Source organism: Pistacia vera, unplaced genomic scaffold (genome assembly GCF_008641045.1).
Source record: "Pistacia vera cultivar Batoury unplaced genomic scaffold, PisVer_v2 Contig1406, whole genome shotgun sequence".
Taxonomy (NCBI): domain Eukaryota; kingdom Viridiplantae; phylum Streptophyta; class Magnoliopsida; order Sapindales; family Anacardiaceae; genus Pistacia; species Pistacia vera.
Window position 1 is genome coordinate 61250 of NW_022195474.1, and position 21227 is coordinate 82476.

Genomic DNA, 21227 nt, shown 5'->3' on the forward strand with positions numbered 1-21227 from the left:
AAATGTTAATATTTTCTTTAATAAAATATCTTTTGTCAAAATTTTAAATATATTATTTGTTCAATATTTTTAAATATAAAATTTAATATATCTAATATTACTAAATATATTAAATTTGATGATAAAACATAAAATATTTTCACGTAAATTTTTAATATTCCTTCCAACTTTTTCATATTAATGTTTATGTATTATACATCACAAATAAATGTTATGCCGATTATATGAAATACCTTGGGCAAAGTGGTTATTGTGTTTAACTGTATAATTAGAGGTCGATTGTTCGAGCATCTTATGTCCCAATTTAATCAACGTCAAATTGTCAGAGGATGTAAATGGTTATTTTCGAACTTTCTCGGGCGTAGTTGTTTTAGAGTAAACGACTTTTTCCCACCCAAGTTTGCCTTAATGATACTCTTCCATATTCCATCCAAAAAGTTTAAAAGTATCACTTTCTCACTCAAAATTTATATTCTATTAATACTCAAAATACACTTCACTTTCTTAGTTGACGTTCGGCGAGTTATTAGGAGCCAAGGTAATAAGGGTTTAGTTGAGTGGAGGCTGATAGATCGTATGGTAGTAATCGATTGAATATTCACCATCGGAATCAATTAAGAACGAGTAACCTTAGTTTTATAGTGGCCAACAATCGATGAGAAATTAGATACTGGAGTGAGAGGGGTTTTGTAGAAAAAATACCCATGGTGACAGAGATAACTTTTGCCACCAGAATCGCCCGAAGTCAGTTTTGGGTATTAACGAAATATACACTTTTGATGGGAAAGTGATATTTTGTGATATTTTGAAACGTTTGGGGTGGAAAAGGTCATTAAGCCAAACCTTGGGTGGGAAAAAGTTCCTTACTTGTTGTTTTATGTGCCAATTTAACCAGTAATGCTACTTGTACAAACAAATCTTACAAAAATTTGTGTACAAATTGATGTCGCATAAAATAAATTAAAAAATGAACATGATGAGTTTGATTTTTTGTATTTTATACACAAATCTTTGTACAGTTTATTTGTACATCTAGTATGTTTAATCAATGTCAAGTGTTAGGGGCTATAAATGACTATATCCACATATCTACAACTTAATAACAAAATAATTTATCAATATATTTAATAAATACAGTAAAACATTTCTATAATTATAATGATGTGATTAATTAATTTTATTACTATGAGGAAGTTATAATTTAATAGAGATGTGGTAACAAAAATTTCTTTATAATTCATGTTTTAATAATATAGTATTAGGATTTCAATTCAACGCTTCAATTGCCTACTTTTGAAATGGATAGAAAATCGTGTCTTGAAACCAACAAAGATAAATGTCCTTGATGAAATTATAAATGCAGTTGTTGCATAGTCAAATTAATGTGAAGCCACAAACTATTGTCAATTGTTTCAGTCATTACAAAATAATGCAGCAAATTGATGTGAAGTCACATACTATTGCCAATTGTTTTAATCATTACAAAATTTAGGATCTCCGATGTTGATGAATTGCAAGTTACAAATGAAGTGGATGAGGAGAATCAAAGAGTAATTGTAGAATTGAGTGATCGGATTCAACAACTTCATTGCACTAATCGAATATATATTAATGTCTTTTCCAATCATCCAAATGAGTAATAAGTCATATATGCTTTAACTAAAGAAGAAATCATTGTTACAATCAGACAAGAAGATAAAAGAAATAATCATGAGGATGATAGTATGGAAATACAAAAATTTTGTGCCAAAAAACTCTAAACATACTTGAGAAGCTAGAAATATTTGGTTTCAACAAAAAGATGTCCATGTTAGTGAGTAATCTACCCGCAAGTTAAAAGATGTGGTAACAACTTTGAATCACAAATCATTATCTCAAACAACTCTAGATAAATGTTTTATTTTATCTTAAACATTTAATGTAACACACATACACACACACACACATACACATATATATAAATATTACAATATACAGATAAGTATTATTATGTGGAGACAACTTTTTTTAAGATGGAAATTATAAAAATTATAACTTATTACAATATAGAGTTTATTCTTATTTATAACTATCCAAAATTAGGAATATAATTTTTTTATAACATTGTAGAATTTATTCCTATATAGAGTATCAGTATAGAGAAGTTTTACTGTATATGAATTAAGACGGATAATATGTTGATTTTGCTAACCACATAAATTCCACTATATCAAACCAAAACAGAGGATTTAGATATAATTACCATGTCACCATATCCACAATTCAAGTAGGATGATAATAAAATAAAATATCAAAAAGATTAGGAAAGAAAATAAATAAACCTACCAAAAAACCATGGGCGTTGCACAATACGAACAGATAGGACTTACTCATATGGAAACCCCCCCGAGAATCATGGTTTGGATATAATCTAATATCCCGTTATATTCCATTCACATTTAGAAATTAAAAGAAAAATAGTAATAAAGCATAAATAAATATCTAAATTAATAAATCTGTTAATTAGAAGATATTTTGATAAAAACTTTACCGCAATCGACGGCAGTGATAAGCCAAATTAAAAGTAGGACCAATATGTGTAGAAAGAGAACACAATAGTGTGTTTTAGTGGGACCAGTGGACCCACCTTCCATCACCATCACGTGCACTGCGGGCATAAGATGGTTTCCGCTACTTCACATGTACCCAATCAATTTTACACTTCACACTCTTTTCTAACTTCCTCTATTTATACCAAGCTTCTTCCATAACAGTCTCATTAAGTTCTTCTATTTATACCTCTGTTTCTTCTTGGTCGCTTACTGGTTACTTACTAGTAAGCCATTAACATAGCAATGTTATCTTCTTCTTCTTCGTTTTATTCTGTTCTTCTTGTTTTGTTGTTATGTTTACACTCCTCTGATGCCGCGGCCGCCAAGATTGGCCAGGGCTACCGTTTGGTCTCCATTGAGGAAACCCCTGATGGAGGCATTGTCGGTCTCCTTCAAGTCAAGCAAAAGAACCAAATCTACGGTTCTGATATTACTAATTTGCAGATTTATGTCAAGTAAGTTTGTAAATACCGGCAAGTTTTTTTTTTTTTTTTTTTTTTTTTTTGATTTATGAATTTTGCTTTGTGATTTTGTAGGCATGAAACTGAAGATCGTTTGAGGGTACATATAACTGATGCTGATAAGCAAAGATGGGAAATACCGTACAATTTATTGCCAAGAGAACAACCACCAGCAATGAAGCTAACCATTTCAAAATCTAGAAAGGACGGTGGTGGCTCATTGCAAGTCTCGGATTACTCGAGCAATGAACTCATCTTTAGCTACACCGCAGACCCATTTAGCTTTATGGTGAAAAGAAAATCTAATGGGGATATTCTTTTCAACTCAAAGTCTGATAAATCAGACCCATTTGGTGAAATGGTATTTAAAGATCAGTACATTGAAATCTCCACAAAGTTACCAAAAGATGCCTCACTGTACGGTCTAGGAGAGAACACACAACCTCATGGGATCAAACTCTATCCAAATGATCCATACACTCTGTACACAACTGATGTATCAGCCATTAATCTCAACACTGATCTTTACGGGTCTCATCCTGTGTATATGGATCTCAGGAATGTGGGTGGGCAGCCCAATGCACATGCCGTTCTTTTGCTTAACAGTAATGGCATGGATGTCTTCTATACAGCGACTTCTTTAACATACAAGATTATTGGGGGTGTTTTGGACTTTTACTTCTTTGCAGGGCCAACACCTCTCGCCGTTGTTGATCAATATACCGCCTTTATTGGCAGACCTGCTCCAATGCCTTACTGGTCTCTAGGTATGAATATCTGTTTCTTTTCAGCGTTATTTATTTTAGTTTCTCTGCTTATCTTTATGTAGTTTTATTCTAATTGGCAATGTGGGTGGCCTTGGATTATTGGAGGGATTAGTTAGCTATTAGTATTTTTAAGAAAGAAAGAAGAAAAGGTGCATTGAACATCTGGTTGCTTTCAGGTTTTGAAGCAGTCGTACGTCTAATGATGATAAATTATGCCCCTTTGTTGCTCTGCCTCGTGTGCTTTTGTGGAATCACGTTTTACTAAAAGCACTGTTTACACAAGCATTTAAAAGTGATTTTTTTTTTCTTTTTTATGGAAAAGCTCCAAATTTATGCACTTTTTTAAGCAAAAGGTTTTTCTTATTCCCATGTAAAATATTTTTTTATTAAAAGATTGTCTGTAAACTGTTTCTCTACGCTGTATAATTGACAAAGAAACACTTTTAACCATTTGAAAGTTGTTTTAGTTTTTACTGATAAGTTAGTAATGTTTTCTTTGGTGTTTATTTATGACTATCATAATACTAGCAACTGTGTCTAGCTTAATGTTATATTTAGGAGAGTGACTGATATGACCAGTGAGAGGAGTGATATATTTGTTCAAAGGGTAGCTTATTATTACATACAAACTCCATTTTTCGCGTAATCATAACATTAGTTTAAGTGACATATTCTTTTTATGTGGGATCATGATAATCCATGACGACCACCCAAGCGATTTGGTCTTTGGGCAAAAATCTTGATTGATGTGTGATTTTTCAATCGGTGCAGACACGTTTGCGTTTTGATTTATGATGTGGGATAGGGATGCTTTGTTTCTTTTTCTCATTTAGGTTGCAAAGTTGGCCCCATTTTGTTTTACTTAATTATCGTGTTTGTTTAAAGCTCTATTCTTCCTAATAATTCCATAGTCAAAATTTTTTATTTAATGTTTTGTGTAATAATACTCCATGACCATGTGCATCTTGCTTAATTTGATCTCTCTTTTGGCCTGTTCCTGGAAACTTTGAGATCTGCAAAATCTTTTTCTTTCATAAATGATTAAAATGACCTTTGATGCTTTAGGTCCACATAAAAGATAAGATCTTTAGTCCAAGTTCAATATCTGTATGGAAGTTTTCTGCTTTTATGCTTAACTTTGCTAGATAAATTTCTCAAAAAACTAGTGGATTCGGACAGGAACTTATTCTAGATACTTAAACAAATGTTGTCCTTTAAAATATCACCTTCACCACATGAGCTGGAAATTTAACAGTTAATTTCCAGTCTTTAACATACTGCTGCTTGTAATTGTTAAGTTGGGTCCTACTTGTGTCTAAAACTAGACAGCATTCACATTACTCTTTGTTAATGTAGACCCAAAACTGGGCATCTATAAGAGACATGTTATGTGACGGTGAGATGGCCTTAACTGCAGGGATGGGAACTGCATGATTGTTGTCCTCTTGCATTTTACAGCTATTTTTATTAATGTCTTAGGTTAGAGCATCATATGTGACATGTAGTTCATAGATTCGTTGCTTTGGTTTTCTTGATCTAGGCATTGTTCCTAAAAGCATGGTACAAGTGAAAAAAAATTTCAAGTAAAAGATTGATTTATATGTGGGTGAATAAGTTGGGGGCCTTAGCACATGGGTGTGCAGGTATTTGTCTCTAGATGCCACACTTAAAAAGTGATTAGGTAAAAAGGTATTGCTTTTCATCGGATTTGGGGTATGAAATGTGCTAAAGTTCCTTTATTAATAAACTGCATAAGCATCTAGTAAGATACTTTCTTAGCATATAACATTCAGTTGCTAGCTCTTTCAATGGAAATGAGGCAGTAAAGGGGGTTTGCTTTCTATCAAAAAATAAATAATAAAAAATTATAACAGCAATAAGCGGGAGTAAAAAGGGTAAGTAGGTAGAAGAATGTTTACTATGGGCTGAACCACAAGTATCAGGAACTTGTAGTGACAGAACCTTTAGCTTTGTTGTATTCGGCTTTTAAATGTTAGCAGCTGTATACTTTCCTTAAGATTGGTGCTTTTTTTTGAATGTTCATACTATAAAATTGACATCATTTGACAGTTCAGATCCATTCTATGCTATAAAAATACCCTTGTAACCTAGTTTCTCCAGCTAATTGCCAAAGCTTTGCATCATGCACTGGGTAGTACATATTTCACTTGGTTCTTATTAAATTGTTTCTGTCAGTAGTGAAGAAAAACTTAAAATCTTAGTAATTGTTCTTTCAATTTGATGGTACAGGATTCCACCAATGCAGATGGGGTTACCACAACCTGTCTGTTGTTGAAGATGTTGTTGCAAACTACCAGAAGGCTCAAATTCCCCTTGATGTGATCTGGAATGATGATGATCACATGGATGGGCACAAGGATTTTACTCTCAACCCTAACAACTACCCTCGTCCAAAGCTTTTGGCATTCCTGGACAAAATACACAGCATGGGCATGAAGTACATTGTCATTATTGATCCTGGAATTGCTGTTAATTCTAGCTATGGTGTGTACCAAAGAGCTATAGCCAATGATGTTTTCATCAAGTATGAAGGTGAACCCTACTTGGCTCAAGTTTGGCCTGGTGCTGTCAACTTTCCTGACTTCCTCAACCCAAAAACAGTTCAATGGTGGGGTGATGAAATTCGCCGTTTTCATGAACTTGTCCCCGTGAATGGCCTATGGATTGATATGAACGAAGCATCAAATTTTTGTTCTGGACTTTGCAAAATACCAAAGGGCAAGCAATGTCCAACTGGGAGTGGACCTGGTTGGGTCTGCTGCTTGGACTGCAAAAACATAACAAATACAAGATGGGATGATCCACCTTACAAGATCAATGCATCGGGAACTCAAGTGCCTATAGGATTCAAAACCATTGCCACTAGTGCATATCACTATAATGGTGTTTTGGAGTATGATGCACACAGTCTTTATGGATTCTCTCAATCTATTGCAACTCACCAGGCTCTTCAAGGGCTTGAAGGAAAGCGACCGTTTATACTATCACGCTCCACTTTTGTTGGATCAGGTAAATATGCTGCTCATTGGACAGGCGATAATAAGGGCACTTGGGAAGATTTAAAGTATTCTATTTCTACCATGCTAAATTTTGGCATATTTGGGGTGCCAATGGTTGGTTCAGATATATGTGGGTTCTATCCTGCACCCACAGAAGAGCTTTGTAACCGGTGGATAGAAGTAGGTGCATTCTACCCCTTCTCAAGGGATCATGCAAACTTCTACTCCCCAAGACAGGAGCTTTATCAGTGGGAATCAGTTGCGGAATCTGCCCGAAATGCTCTGGGTATGAGGTATAAACTGCTTCCTCACCTCTACACATTGAACTTCGAAGCTCATAGTACCGGAGCCCCGATTGCCAGGCCACTTTTCTTCACATTCAGCAATTACACTGATTGTTATGGGTTGAGCACCCAATTCTTACTTGGAAGCAGTATCATGGTGTCTCCAGTTCTTGAGCAGGGGAAAACAAATGTTAAAGCACTCTTTCCCCCGGGTACTTGGTACAATTTATTTGATATGTCACAAATAATCATGTCAAAAGAGGGAAAATATGTTACACTTGATGCACCTTTACATGTGGTTAATGTGCATTTGTATCAGAATACCATACTTCCAATTCAGCAAGGAGGACTGATTTCTAAGGAAGCTAGAAAGACTCCTTTTACCCTCATAGTGACCTTCCCAGCAGCAGCGTCTGATGGTCAAGCCAAAGGGAACCTTTTCCTTGATGAAGATGAGCTTCCAGAGATGAAACTCGGAAATGGGTACTCTACTTATGTTGATTTCTATGCGACTGTGAGCAAAGGAACCGTGAAGGTTTGGTCTGAAGTTCAGGAAGGCAAGTATGCTTTAGACCAGGGTTTGATTGTTGAGAAGATAACTGTTTTGGGATTAGATGGAAGTGCACAGGCAGCTACACTTGAGGTTAATGGAAACAAAGTAGATGATGCGTCGAAAATACAAATTAGTGCAGCGGAACAGAAGCACCTGGATGAGGTGGAAGATGGAGCACATAAGCAGAAGACATTGATGATACAGGTTATCGGTCTTGAAATTCCTGTAGGTAAAAATTTTGCTATGTCCTGGAAAATGGGGGTCAAAGCTTAAGGGAGTGAAGGTGGTGTGCTATTAATTTCACAGTGCTTAATTAGGTCATTGTCGGTTTTGTGTCTAAGTATCAGGGTGGTGGTTGATGGAAAAGAGACGAGCTCAAATGATGCTCTCCAATAACTTGGAGTGTCTTAAATTGATGTTGTAGCTGAATTGCAGTACTTAAGCCAATTTCAAGTCGGTTAAAATTATAGCATCTTTGCCATACTCTGATTCTCAATTCGTAGTAACCAATATTACAGAGCAGGAAAAACAAAAATAACGATTTTAGTATTTTGCTCCTACAACTGTGGTATTTTTCACGAAGTAACAGGAATCAAACGCAGTGAAGAACCTTGAGAAAACACTAACAACAAACCCAGTCCAACTTATCTCCAACAAAATAACTCAAAACAAAAACATTTTCTTTTATGTAAGAAACGAGTTGCACTCATCATATGGTATAGAGTTGTCCAAAGTAAATGTAAATATAATAATATATCTTATTATCATATTTGATAAAAGGCTAAGGAAATAAGGGGATCTTGCGAGCCCATTGCATCAAATCTATCCAAATCCTAGTAAGTTAGATGAGTTTCTTATTTAAACATAAAACATTCTTGAATTGAGATTAAAAAATTTTCACCCATGAGGTTTAAGTTAGTACCAATACACCCACAGGGTTTGGATAGTGATAAATCCACCCAGTTGATTACCTAAAGACAAAAATACTCTTTGATTACCATTTTAAAGTTTCTTATGTGAATTTGATGCATAAGATGTTTTTATTAAATTTCATGTGCTTTATTTGATTTGTTTGTTTGAAAATTGGATTTAGAAGATGATAATGGATTATATTTAGGATTTTGTAAGAAAATAGATAACCATTTAAGGGGATAAGTACTTTAAAGTTTAAACCTCCCGAGGTTTGCCCTAGTCTCAATAAATATCTTGTGGTATTGGTAATTAAGTAATGCTATGTGTACTAACCAAATTATATTAATCTAAGTACTAACAATTGAAATTTTAAAATTTTTTTTTTTAGTTTTTGGGGGGAACTGACATGGCAATAAGAGAGGTTTGCTACGTCAGTTAGTACTTAGGTTAGTATGGTTTTGGTTAGTGCACACAACATTATTCATTAGTAATTACTTTGAACTCTCCTCAAGTTTTCCTCGATTAGTTTTAACCAAATGAGGGTAAATGACCTTAATGCCCTCTCCTGCTATGCCCATCATTCAACGCATCCCTCTACTTTCACTTTATCTCTAGAAGTCCCCAACAACTTGTTAGGCTTAAAAACAATCTGATTTTTTTTTTTTTTTTTTTTAAGATTTTAGCTTATTTCTTTTTTCGGTTTTTTTAAGATTTTTTTAAAGTATTCTTAATTTTTCAAAATCCTTAAAAGTTTATCTTTTATTTTTTATTTAGTATTTGTAATTTTCGGTTAAGGATTTGTAGTATTTAAGATTTTTCAAAATTTTATTATTTATTTTACCTTTCTTATGTAAAAATGAGTTGTTAGTAAATTTTAGGGTGGATTAGACAATAATTAGGGTAATTCATAATTGTGTTCCATATTTGTTGGGGTCTAAATGGTAAATTTGAGAGTTTTTGAAATATAAGTTAGTTCTACAAGTATTCAGGGTGTAAATGTTTAAACTTAATTATTATAAAAAATTTAGTACATTTCACTCTCTTACCATTGATTTGGTTAAAAGAATGGAAGAAAATTTAAGGGGCTGATGACAAGGGTTGAGATAATTACCAGTACCATAAGGGCTTAAAACTGATAACTGAGGGTATTTTAATATTTTAGCAATACCAGGTAGTTTTGTCTCTTTCAGAATCCCCTAGCTGTACTTCCTCAACGTAAACCTCACGGGTGAAAATGTTTTAATCTCTTTTTTTTTATTTTTTCACTTCAATGACAAACCAAAAAAACCCAATAGACTTCACTGTAAGCTCTTTGTTTGAATACGAATAACAAAGTCATAAACGGAAAGTTTTTCAGTTCAATTAGTTGTATTAGAATTTTTTTTGAATATATTACATAATAAAATAACCAAAGGGTTTACAACGGGTGTCTTGAGAAAGGAACACTTGCAAAGTGAATATTAGAGGGTAATTTTGAGAAAAAAAAAATTATGAATGTACTTATCGTTTAATTTAATAAAAAAAATAAAAAAAATTAAACATTGGTTTATAAAGAGTTTTAGTAAAGCTTAAATAATACCTCTCATAATTCCAAGAATATCCGAATCCATACTCATTGGTGAAACCTAATCCTACTAAGTGAAGTCAAATAGAATCCACACTCGGGACGGGTTCAGGTTCAAATGTTAAGCCAGTGACTTTTTAAAACTTACTCGAAAAATTGTCATTCCTCCTCAAGTATTTCTCTGTGTTTTTGTTTGTTTCTTTATATGCTTCCATTTTAACATGTTTTCTTCGAGATTGCTCAAGACTGGTGATGGCGGGTTTCGTTGATATTCTATGTATAAAGTTAGCTCTGGACAACGTGATAACTGCAGGAACCCAACCTCATAAAGAAGATAACACGATATGATCCCTTCTTGGTTTGCATAACCCAGACCCACTGATGTAAATCATACAGATGCTTGAAGGCGGCCACATTATTATGGAGGTGGTGAAGAAGGAAATATTGCAATTATGGAATGATGATTGTGTTGCTCATGACCTGGATCTGGTTCTTGATCACGCTGGTCCGGTGCAGCACGTGTGCAATCACATACGAGGGCCATTTTGGCAGACTAGGATATTAGAGTTGACTTTTAGGGGGCGTCTGATTCAGGGAATGTTAGATTACTAGGAATGTTGGATTACTGGAAAGATAGATTACCTTGAAAATTATCGGGAATCTTTAGAAAAATATGTTTGGTTATTTGGAATAAATTGGTGGGTATGTTTTATTAATATGTTTGGTTGGAAGGAATAAATTAGTGGGTATGTTGTTTAAATTACTGAATTGTCCTTTAATTAAATATTATTATTATATTATTATTTAGATTATTATAACCGCCTACATTTAAAAACTTAGCAAAAACAACCCAACAATAAAAGTTTGGAAAATCAACAATACACCCCCATCAACCCAGCCACTGTTGGCCACCGGCTGCCAGAAGCCAGCGACGTAACGGCGCATGGAGGGCACGAAATGGCCTCCGTGTGCCGTATGGCCATTTCTGGCCAGAGATCCAAAAACGGCCAGATTGATGGCCGTTAACGCCCACAGACAATCTTGATGGTTGTGCTTCTTCAAATATTTTGAAGAGTGGTGGTCTGGGAACACTAGATTGTTGAGATTAAAAAGGAATATAGTTGATGACAGGATTTACATTCAAAGAATCTTGATCATGGGAAAGGTTCTCATTCATTAAAAGCTGTTGAAGGGTTTAAAAAGGTCTTTTCAAAGGTATCGAGTGGGAACTATGATGGATATGTAATTGGCGGGGAAGAGGGCGCTGGAAATATTTCGAAAGATGGGGCACCAATACCCAAGGTTTTAATTCCAGGCTTGCCAGATGAATCCAATGGTGAATGTGCTGCACCTAAGTAGTTGCTTTTGGGAGTGGAAACCTAAATTTACTATGCATTATGAGAAGGCAGGGTGTGAAAATGTAAATTCCCCACCTGTGCTGTTTCTTTCTGGCTTTGGGGTTGGTTCTTTTCATTATTAGAAGCAACTAAAAGATTTGGGCAGGGATTATAGAGTATGGGCAATTGACTTTCTTGGGCAAGGCATGTCATTGCCATTTGAAGATCCTACTACACAATCTAACGAAGGAGGTACAACAGAAAGGAAGGATAAAGTGTGGGGATTTGGAGATGACGTTGAACCATGGGCGAGTCAGCTTGTTTTTTCTATGGATTTATGGCAGGATCAGGTTTGTTATTTCATAGAATAGATCATTCGTGAACCAGTATATATTATGGGGAACTCACTTGGAGGATTTGTTGCAGTTTACTTTGCTGCTTGCAACCCTCAACTAGTGAAGGGTGTTACATTGGCAACGCCCTTTTAGGGATTTTTACCCACTCTTTTTTTGGTTCTCCCCTGGAGTTGGTCACTCAAGCAAAGGTGTTTTGATGCTTATCTTCTTTTTGATGCGGGGATTTGTTAAATGTTGTCCTTGGTGTTCTACTAGTGAGGTGCTGCAGTTTTCTTTGAGCCGACAACTGCAATTTTTTTTTAGCCAGCAACTACTATTTTTGTAGTGTTTGTGGGCAGCAGCTATTTTGCTTATTGGTTTTTTTTTTTTTTGGCTTTTTCTTTATAAGGCTTGGCTGTCTTTTTTTTGCAATAGCATGGGTGGTTTTTCTTGGTGCATCTCAGGCTGCTTTTGGGCATTAGGATTTTCATTACCGCCATTTCCATTTCTTCATCCTCTGGTTTAATTTTCTTTAAGTAATCAGTTTATCTCTTGATTATCTGTTCCATTTCATTACCACCATTACACTTTGTCATGCATTTAGCTAAAGCAATGTAACAACAAACTTTCATATTTAGAATAAGATTGTAGCATCCAACACAACCAACATATCTAACACACCCAACCGAAAGCAACATAGAAACAATAATTTATAAACATTATACTTAGTACATATTTTTACAAGAACAGAACGGAAAAGCGGAGTGCTTGAAGTTTCGATTTCAGTTTAGCTGGAGCTCAACAGTGAATGGATCAAACTATGATCAATCATGCCTTCATTTTTCCTTTTGCCTGCCAATAAAGATAATCCAATAAGAAGTTGCAACAACAAAAATCATGCCTTTAAGAATTACTCACCGTGACAAAATATATATCTACTGCCCATGTGGGAACCTAAACCCAGTAGCATTTCAGTAACAAACACATCAAAAACATCTAAGGATTTATATGTTCTTAGACAACACATCATACACTTTAGTACGAGTTAAAAATATTTACAACCCCGTCAACTTGATTGTTTCAGAGGCTAAAAGGTGGACGGTAGACATTACTTTTGTCCAGTATGCACAAGACATATGTCCTCTTAACTGACTCCGACAACCCCATGAAAACATCTATCTTGTGCTGATCCTTGCACATTACCTCCAAAACATCTATCGTCTTTGTTGGGGTTAAAAGTCCCAATTCTTCAATTTCTGTAAACAAAAACTGACTTCTATCCTTCAATTTGTCAAAAGCTGCAGCAAACTTTTCCATCCCTCGGGAAGCAACCTCATACGTATCCCTCCACTTCTTTATTTGGTCCACCATTTCAGAGATGCCATCATCATTTCTTTTTCTTTTGTTGCTATTGGAAGTCCTACGAGTTCCACTAGCTCCAGAGGCAACCATATCATCCTTGTCTGGAACGTTACTTCCTTTATCAGCATCAGCATCAGCATCAACATCCATTGATTCATTGTTGTTTTCGGGAATTTTTGAATTAAGATCTTCAACCGCATCAGCTGGGGTCTCCGCTCCAGCTCCACTTGCCTGGTCCCTACCCAAAAAAATGGCTAATGTGTCATAGTGGGGGAAAGGTTTGTTCCTTAATCCTTGTGCAGTTGGATGGCTCTGTTAAAGAAAAAAAGATAGATGAAATTTAGAATTAATATACTAATAAAATTTACTGATGCATTGAAGATAGAAAAAACCTTACCTTCACCCACTCCTCAAACACATCATTCCTTGTAGTTATTTTATCTTCATCATTCCACCCAAAGCCATTGCCCTGATTTAACATATCTAAAAATGGCAGCATACTGCCTTTTCCATAGCTTGTACAGCGATTCAATATGTGGTGTTGCCTTCAACCCAGAAGATGGAATTATTTCTGCCATCATCTTTTCTAGTTGGACAAGAAACTCTGTTTTGAAAGTACCATTGTCAGCACCCCAATGACGACATTCCTTCAAAGTAAATAGACAATTAGCTAAAATGGCATCCTCCTCTTTTGTCCATTGTCTTTTCCTTCCACTTCCACTGGCTTTTTTCTTCCATTTATTACTGATGCTCGGGTCATACATTGTCAAAGGCATATCTTGCTTCCACTAGCTTTTGCCGACTTATCCATTGTTGAACGAACTGTTAAGAAAAAGAAATGAAACATTTATTAGGAAAATGATTAAATCTTGAATGATACTACCCCTTACTAAATAATAAAAGTCAGGAATATATTTATACAATAAAAGATTCATAAACGAAAAACATATAATCCAAGACAAATAGAAGTCAATAATATATTGTCAAAATTGAATGCAACTTCAACTTAAAAGGTGTTACACAACTACCTTCCACATAACAATGAATAAGACATCAAATTGATTCCAACTTCCAACATTGCCTCTAATCACTAATCAACTGGATCCTCATGATCATAGATTCTTTACCAATATCAAACAATCACGCAATAACTTACCATTGACTTTTTACAAATTAACGAAAAGTAGGAAAATTGTAACTGTGGACCGAGTACCCAAAAAGAATAAAAAAAAAAAGGGTTGAAACTAATTTATACACCTATTTGCAAGGACTGATTAAAGCAAGCCAGTTCCACCACCAATAGAGTAAAACAAGTAGTTGTTAACTGTAAGAGTTAAAAGAACTTATCACAAAACATGCAACTTCTTTACTTTCATACAGTTTTCTCCCCCATATATAACAAAACATACAAGTATAATGTTAGAAACCCAACCTTCACCTGCAAATATCACTCACAACAGCAACTACCCAGAACCACTTCCACAACCACACACACAGAGTCAAACAGCACAGAACTCCAAAACACACCAAAACAATCCAAGAACAAGCAAATACTGAATTATATAAATTCATATATAAACAGAACTACAACATTACACCATGTCAGTTCCACCAACAACCATAGACCAACATAAGAAGAAAATAACCAGAACCAGAAAACAAGACCTACAATAAGAAGAAAATGAAGAACCAGCTAGACTTCGAGGGCCAGCAACTCCCCCAATCGTTTCCCTTTTTACTTTTCTGAATGAATCTCTGAAGTTCCCTACAATTCTCTTTTATTCTGCTCACTTCTCTCACCATAACCAAATTCAACATTCTCCCATTCATCAGTTGCCACTTGTCACACTCTCATAAACCTAGTATCACACACACAACATGCATAAAGCCTGACAATATCATCCATCATCCTCCTTTCACCCCCCTTGTTTCTCCTTTATGTTAGTGAATTCATCGCATTAACATCCCAAGCCCTATTGAGATAAATATGTGTATATAATAGCAAAAACAATATTTTGATTTATTCTTTATAGAATCCATTATTAAATAATTCAGTAACAATTATTATTTCATCCCTCCTATCTGAGATATTGAAAAGAAACCAGAGATCCCCATTTATTCAAAGTGAAAAAAAAAAAAAAAGAAAAAAAAAAAAGGAGATCGTAGATACCTCACCACAAGAAGCAAAACACTTAGATTTCCTAAAGCATTAACTACCACAGAAAGCAGCCCTTTGGCGTAGCAAACTAAATAGCAAAAACTACTAGCCAGTCCTCAATTTTCTGTGCCTGTAACTCTTTCAAATGAGTTGTCTAGATTCAGAAATTCTAAGTGACATCTCTTCCTATAGGCATTCCATCCCAAGTAAAATTTACAATGGTCAAGTACATTATCAACCTAACAGTAGCTTATGATGATCTGGAAGATTTTGGTCAACAGTACTTTCCTTTCTCTACCTTTATTTTCTTTCTTTGATCAGATAATTTTCCATCAAAAACCATCACTTTTTTGTGTAAAAAATTTCCAAACCTATCCTTCATTTATGTTCCTAATCCCTCTATAGTATCTTAATTTCAGTCCTATGTAAGATATTATTAATTATTATTAGCAAGACATAATGGAAGATGTAATAATTATAAGAGCCATAGTATGTGATCATTGCAGTGTAAGTCTTCTTGTTTTCTCAAACTATACAAAACTAATCCACTGTACAACATAGATCATAAACTAAACAAAACTAACCCATAAACGCTTTTGACTTGAAATGAATAAGGAAAAAGAAGAACTTGCAAACTCAGCATCATTTTATCCTTTTTTCCTTGTCTCCAAGGAAAAAGAAGAACTTGCAAACTCAGCATCATTTTATCCTTTTTTCCTTGTCTCCAAGGATAAAAGATAACAAATGATATATTTGCTCTCTTCATCCATTGTTTGACCTTAAATCCTAGTAAACCACATCTATTTAGTAACATTCATCTGATACCAACATTTATATATCCTACGGGTTTCTGTTTGTTTCAAAGCCAATATTTCTGGCATCCACAAAACATGCTTTATGGTCACCAAATTGCACAACTGTCAACATTGAAATATTTAGGGTCCCAAATAATTAGATATTAAATGATACAACCCTTCAGTAAATAATAAAAGTCAAGAATATATTTATACAATAGAAGATTCAAAAACGAAAAACATATAATCCAAGACAAATAATTTACATTCGAACATCAAATGTCATTATGGCATGCTATATATATATATATATTACAAAGTACAAAACAACATAACTATTGTCATCCAAAGAAAAAACACCCTAAACTAATTACAACTGCTTAGATCGTTGCCAACTTTCAAACATCTGGTGTGTTAGATTATCCCTCCATGCAGTCCATGCATCACTAGGCTCCACATGGCTTATAAATTCAGGTTCGGGATCGGCTTCCGATGGGGTATTGTTCATTTCACCAACCTCACTTTCCATAGGGTCAATGGCCATCTCAAACCTAATATAGTTATGTAACAGGCAACAAGCGGATATTATTCTGTACTGTGTTTTGATAGGGTAGAAAGATTTCTCACTAAGAATCTTCCAACGGGCTTTCAAGATGCCGTAACATCTCTCAATGCAATTTCTTACTCGGGAGTGTTTCATGTTGAAAAATTCTTGAGGTGTCGTTGGTTGGTAACCATCTCTCTACTCCTTCAAATGGTATCTTTGGCCTCTATAAGGTGCCGAAAATCCTTCCCCATCGGTGTAACCCGCATCACATAAATAGTAAAAACCTAGCATGATAATAAAAATGTCAATTACGGATACTCATCTAATCGTTCACTGTAACCATAATGAACTTGGAAACTTGTATAGAAACTATACCTTGAGGGACCTTTAATCCATTTCTTCTACTAATTGCATCTCTAAGGACTCTACCATCAGCAACTGAACCTTCCCACCCAGGAAGAATATAAATGAATTGCATTTTGGTGTGCAAACAGCAAGAACATTCGTTGCAATTTCATTTTTCCAAGTGCGATACCCAGGTTTATCATGGGCGTCAACTTGAACCCTTATATGTGTTCCATCTAATGTGCCCAAACAATTCTACCAATAGATAACACAAATTTAATAAATTAGTGTTGTACTGAAAAGGAACCTACATAAAAACAGCCATAATATATTGTTTAGGTTCTTCATTATTTACGACCTTGAACCATTTCTGGCGTTCATCTGTTGAGTCCTTCGTGATAGGCTCAGATTCTTTTAGTAAAATTGTATGCATTTTTAAAACAGTGTTCAACACTGCATGAAAATTTCTACTAACTGTCTCACCTGACCTAGCTATCTGGCGGCTAAAGACTCTGTTCTTGATATGGTGTGCACAAATGTGAAGAAAACTACACACCATTTCCTCTACAGATGTATTTATACTTGATTTTAACCCCCCTTCACGTTGAAGTAATGCACATAATTTTTCAAAAGTTGTTATATTCATTCTACAGTTCACTACACATTGGTTATCATTTTCAAAAATCGTTTTCCATAAATTGAGGGTCCTAATGGTATGGTTACTACTAAAGTTACCCGCATATGATATGCCCCGTCTATGTTTATTCCTATTCTTCAGCAGCAAGGCAATCGTCGTAGAAACTAGCATGGCGATTAAGGTGTCCATCAAATGAAAATACATTATCATAAGTGACACCAAATGATTATGCCTTTTAGTTAAATGAGCCATTGTTGTCCATAGAGGAACATTGGATTACTGTCATATTTGAGGGAAGAGGACATAACATACACAAATTTCAAACAACTCCAACATCCTGAAACTAGATTTCAATTCAACACCAAAACATCAGGCTTAAAACTGAAAGAATACTAGAACAACATATGATGTAACGATTACTTGTTATCATGCCAACTTTGTAAAAATAAGAGAAACAAATCTGCGCTTTTACCATGTTCAAACTAGTAAAGACATGCATTTAATTTGAGAACAAAAGGCACGTACATCAATGGATTCAAAAACAAAAATTATACCTATTCAAAATGATGGGCAAGAATCCGAATATTCACAATAAGAAAATTTGAAAGCTTGATGTTCTCTTTCTTCAAACAAGAGTATTGAAAAACAACTGCAACAAACCCAAACCTTATTAATTACAATGGGTTGGTACAAAGAAAGAGACAAGGAACTTAAATTTCTGCTGGAATATTTACCAAGTTCAGACAAAATGTAAATAGTTGTATGATTTATGGAGAGCTGAATAAGTTTGTCGTAATGCTACCAAAACAATAATAAAGATTCAATACTAATTGCCCAAATTTATATAAATAATGAATATAAAGAAATTCAGGATAACCCATTAATAAAATGTGTGAATATAATCTATAAATGATATATTACTTCACATGTAAATGTATACAAGAATACATCCAGACCAGCACAGCCAGCCAGGATGCCTATACAAATCATCAAAGAAAAAACGGTTGGACAGAGACCATAAACGGTCAGGCCAAACAGAAACCAGCAAGAAACAAAACCTCCCCCAACACAAAACAACCAACAAAACACCAAGATCCAACCTACATCCCTACAAACATCACACCAAGCAACCCAAACGCAGTGGACACTTGGGAAAACTCCCCAATCAAGAATGCAACCACTTGACCTTCAACAAAGACATCACAAAAGCAGAGATTCAAGGAACAACGACGATTCAAGAATGCAACCCAAACATAAATGCATTAGTGTATAACAGTCAATCAACTCTAAATAACAAAGCCAAACCAAAATGAACGAATTAGGGCTCAATTTTGATTTTAGGGCTCACTAACATAGTTACGAACTGAAGTTGAAAACTGGATGAGTACCTCGATTCAGCGAGAGAAGACGGCAGAGATTCAAGGAACAACAACGATTTCCTTGGAAGTAAAGACTAATGACGAAATTTGCAGAAGACGCACTCCACTTGATCTGAAGATGAAAGGAAGCTCAACTTAAATGCAACTGGGTTTGTGTTCAACTGTGGAAAAAGTGGGTAATTAAGTTGGTAGATGAAGAATTAATTTGGTAGATGAAGAATAAAGGAGTTAGGCTTGAGGATTTCATGCAGTAATCAAGTTGGGAATTTAATTTTGTTAAAGTTGGAGGGCATAAACGAGTTTAAGTTTTTGTGTATAAGGTTAAAAATGTCCATGATTTTTTTGTAAATTGTTTAGATAACAAGGGCATTATTGTACTACAATTTTATTAATAAGGAATAGAATTGTAACAAAAAAGAATTACCCTGATAATCTTAGAATACCTAAGAAAATTGAGGTAATCAGATTATCTCCTATATTACTAATAGTAACTACTATTGGTATTTGAGGATTACCAGAATCTTGTATTACTTTGACAACCAAACATGATAATCAAGTAATATAAGATGACATAACCCCAGTAATCCCACATAACCCCTAACCAAACGCCCCATTAGAGTGCACGTTGAGCTCGATGAAGAATGACATAGTCAAGAGAAAGTGTAGCAAGGGTTTTAGAGCAAAAATCTGCAGCTTATGCAACCAGTCAATTCATTAACCTTATATATAAATTACAAGAAGGAACCCTAGAAGAGTTTACAAACAAGTAGGACACTAAAACATATATTGTACAAATATATAATTATTCATTACTCCCTTGCAATTAAAGTGGCAGGTTACAGAGCTACAATTGAAAACAAAGTGTCTGAAAACACTCCCAAGAGAGACTTTTAGTAAAAAGATCAACAAGCTGAGCAGCAGTAGGAACATGTCGAAGACGAAGAGCACCGCAGGCAACCAGCTTCTGAATGAAATGAAGATCAATGTCAATATGGCGTGTCTTCTCATGAAAAACAGAATTGATAGCCATATGCAAGGCAAAGTACTGATTATTCTTGTGTAAAAGTAGAGAAAATAGCAATGGAACACCAAGCTCACGAAGAAAGATAACATAACCAACTGATATCAACAGCCACATGTGCGAGAGCACGATACTCAGATTAAGCACTAGAACAAGAGATGACAAACTGTTTCTTAGCAGTCCAAGAAAGGATATTGTTACCAAGAAACACACAACCACCCATGACTGATTGGTGGGTAGAAACATTAGAAGCCCAATTCATGTCAGAATACACAACCAAGTGAAGCCTAGAATTACAGTGGAAAGTAAGGTCATGAATAAAAGAACTTTTGACATGCCAAAGGTTGCGTTTAATCAAACGCATATCCCGGTGTAGGAGATTACACCCGTTGAGCAACCTGATTTACAGCAAAAGCGATGTCCACTCGAGTGAGAGTGAGATACTGAAGGCCACCAACCATGTTGTAGTATAGTGTAGCATCAGGAAAAGAGGCTATGATGGAATTGATGCTGCAGAACTTCTGCCGAAGAGAAGGAGTTGCAGAATCACCATTGGAAGTACTGAGGCGAGTTTGAGAGGAGATGGAAGACCTCAGGGAGACATGGGACATCACTGGCAAGGGGTGAGTGGCATCGGGAGGTGGATTGGTGCAGTGCCACTTTTCCGATGACAATGACTTTCCCCGATACCCCAATCTTCTTCCCTAAGCCTCCTCACCAAAAGCCCTCTTACCCAATCCTCGTCGACCCCACCAATGCCGGTAATCGGCCGATTTGTTTGTGATTGTTTTTGAAGTTTGATTGAGTGGGTTGTGTGGTTGAATCGGTGTTTGTGTGTAATTGTGGCTTGGGTTAGAAATCTGACAGAGATGCATGGAAAATGGGAGATGACAACATCGGCAACAGGGTGAGTTGAGAGAAATGAGATTATTCTGACGCTTTTGCCCTTTAACTGTTAAAATAAAGGAAACGAAGTTAGTTTAAGGTTGAGAATCTAAAATAAATATAACCAAGAGTATGAACTTGAGATTTTGCTAAACCTTAGGTGGGAACATGTCGTTTGCTCGTTCATAAATTCCATTGGTGTCTATCTATTTATATGAAGTTGAAAATCAAGAGTTTTAATAAAACTAAATTCCACTACCATAAACACATGAAGA

At 35.2% G+C, this 21227-nt stretch overlaps 1 protein-coding gene and 1 pseudogene across 1 annotated transcript; both read left to right on the forward strand.

The window, feature by feature from the left end:
* Positions 1–2742: 2742 nt before the first annotated feature.
* LOC116123253 (alpha-xylosidase 1-like) lies at positions 2743–8143 on the forward strand. Its single transcript, XM_031409047.1, has 3 exons — positions 2743–3046; positions 3128–3819; positions 6070–8143. Exons 1-3 carry the CDS (start codon positions 2835–2837, stop codon positions 7947–7949), a joined length of 2784 nt encoding a protein of 927 aa, XP_031264907.1. The 5' UTR covers positions 2743–2834; the 3' UTR covers positions 7950–8143.
* A 2405-nt stretch (positions 8144–10548) lies between these two features.
* On the forward strand, positions 10549–12076 carry LOC116123249 (annotated as a pseudogene).
* Positions 12077–21227: the final 9151 nt, after the last annotated feature.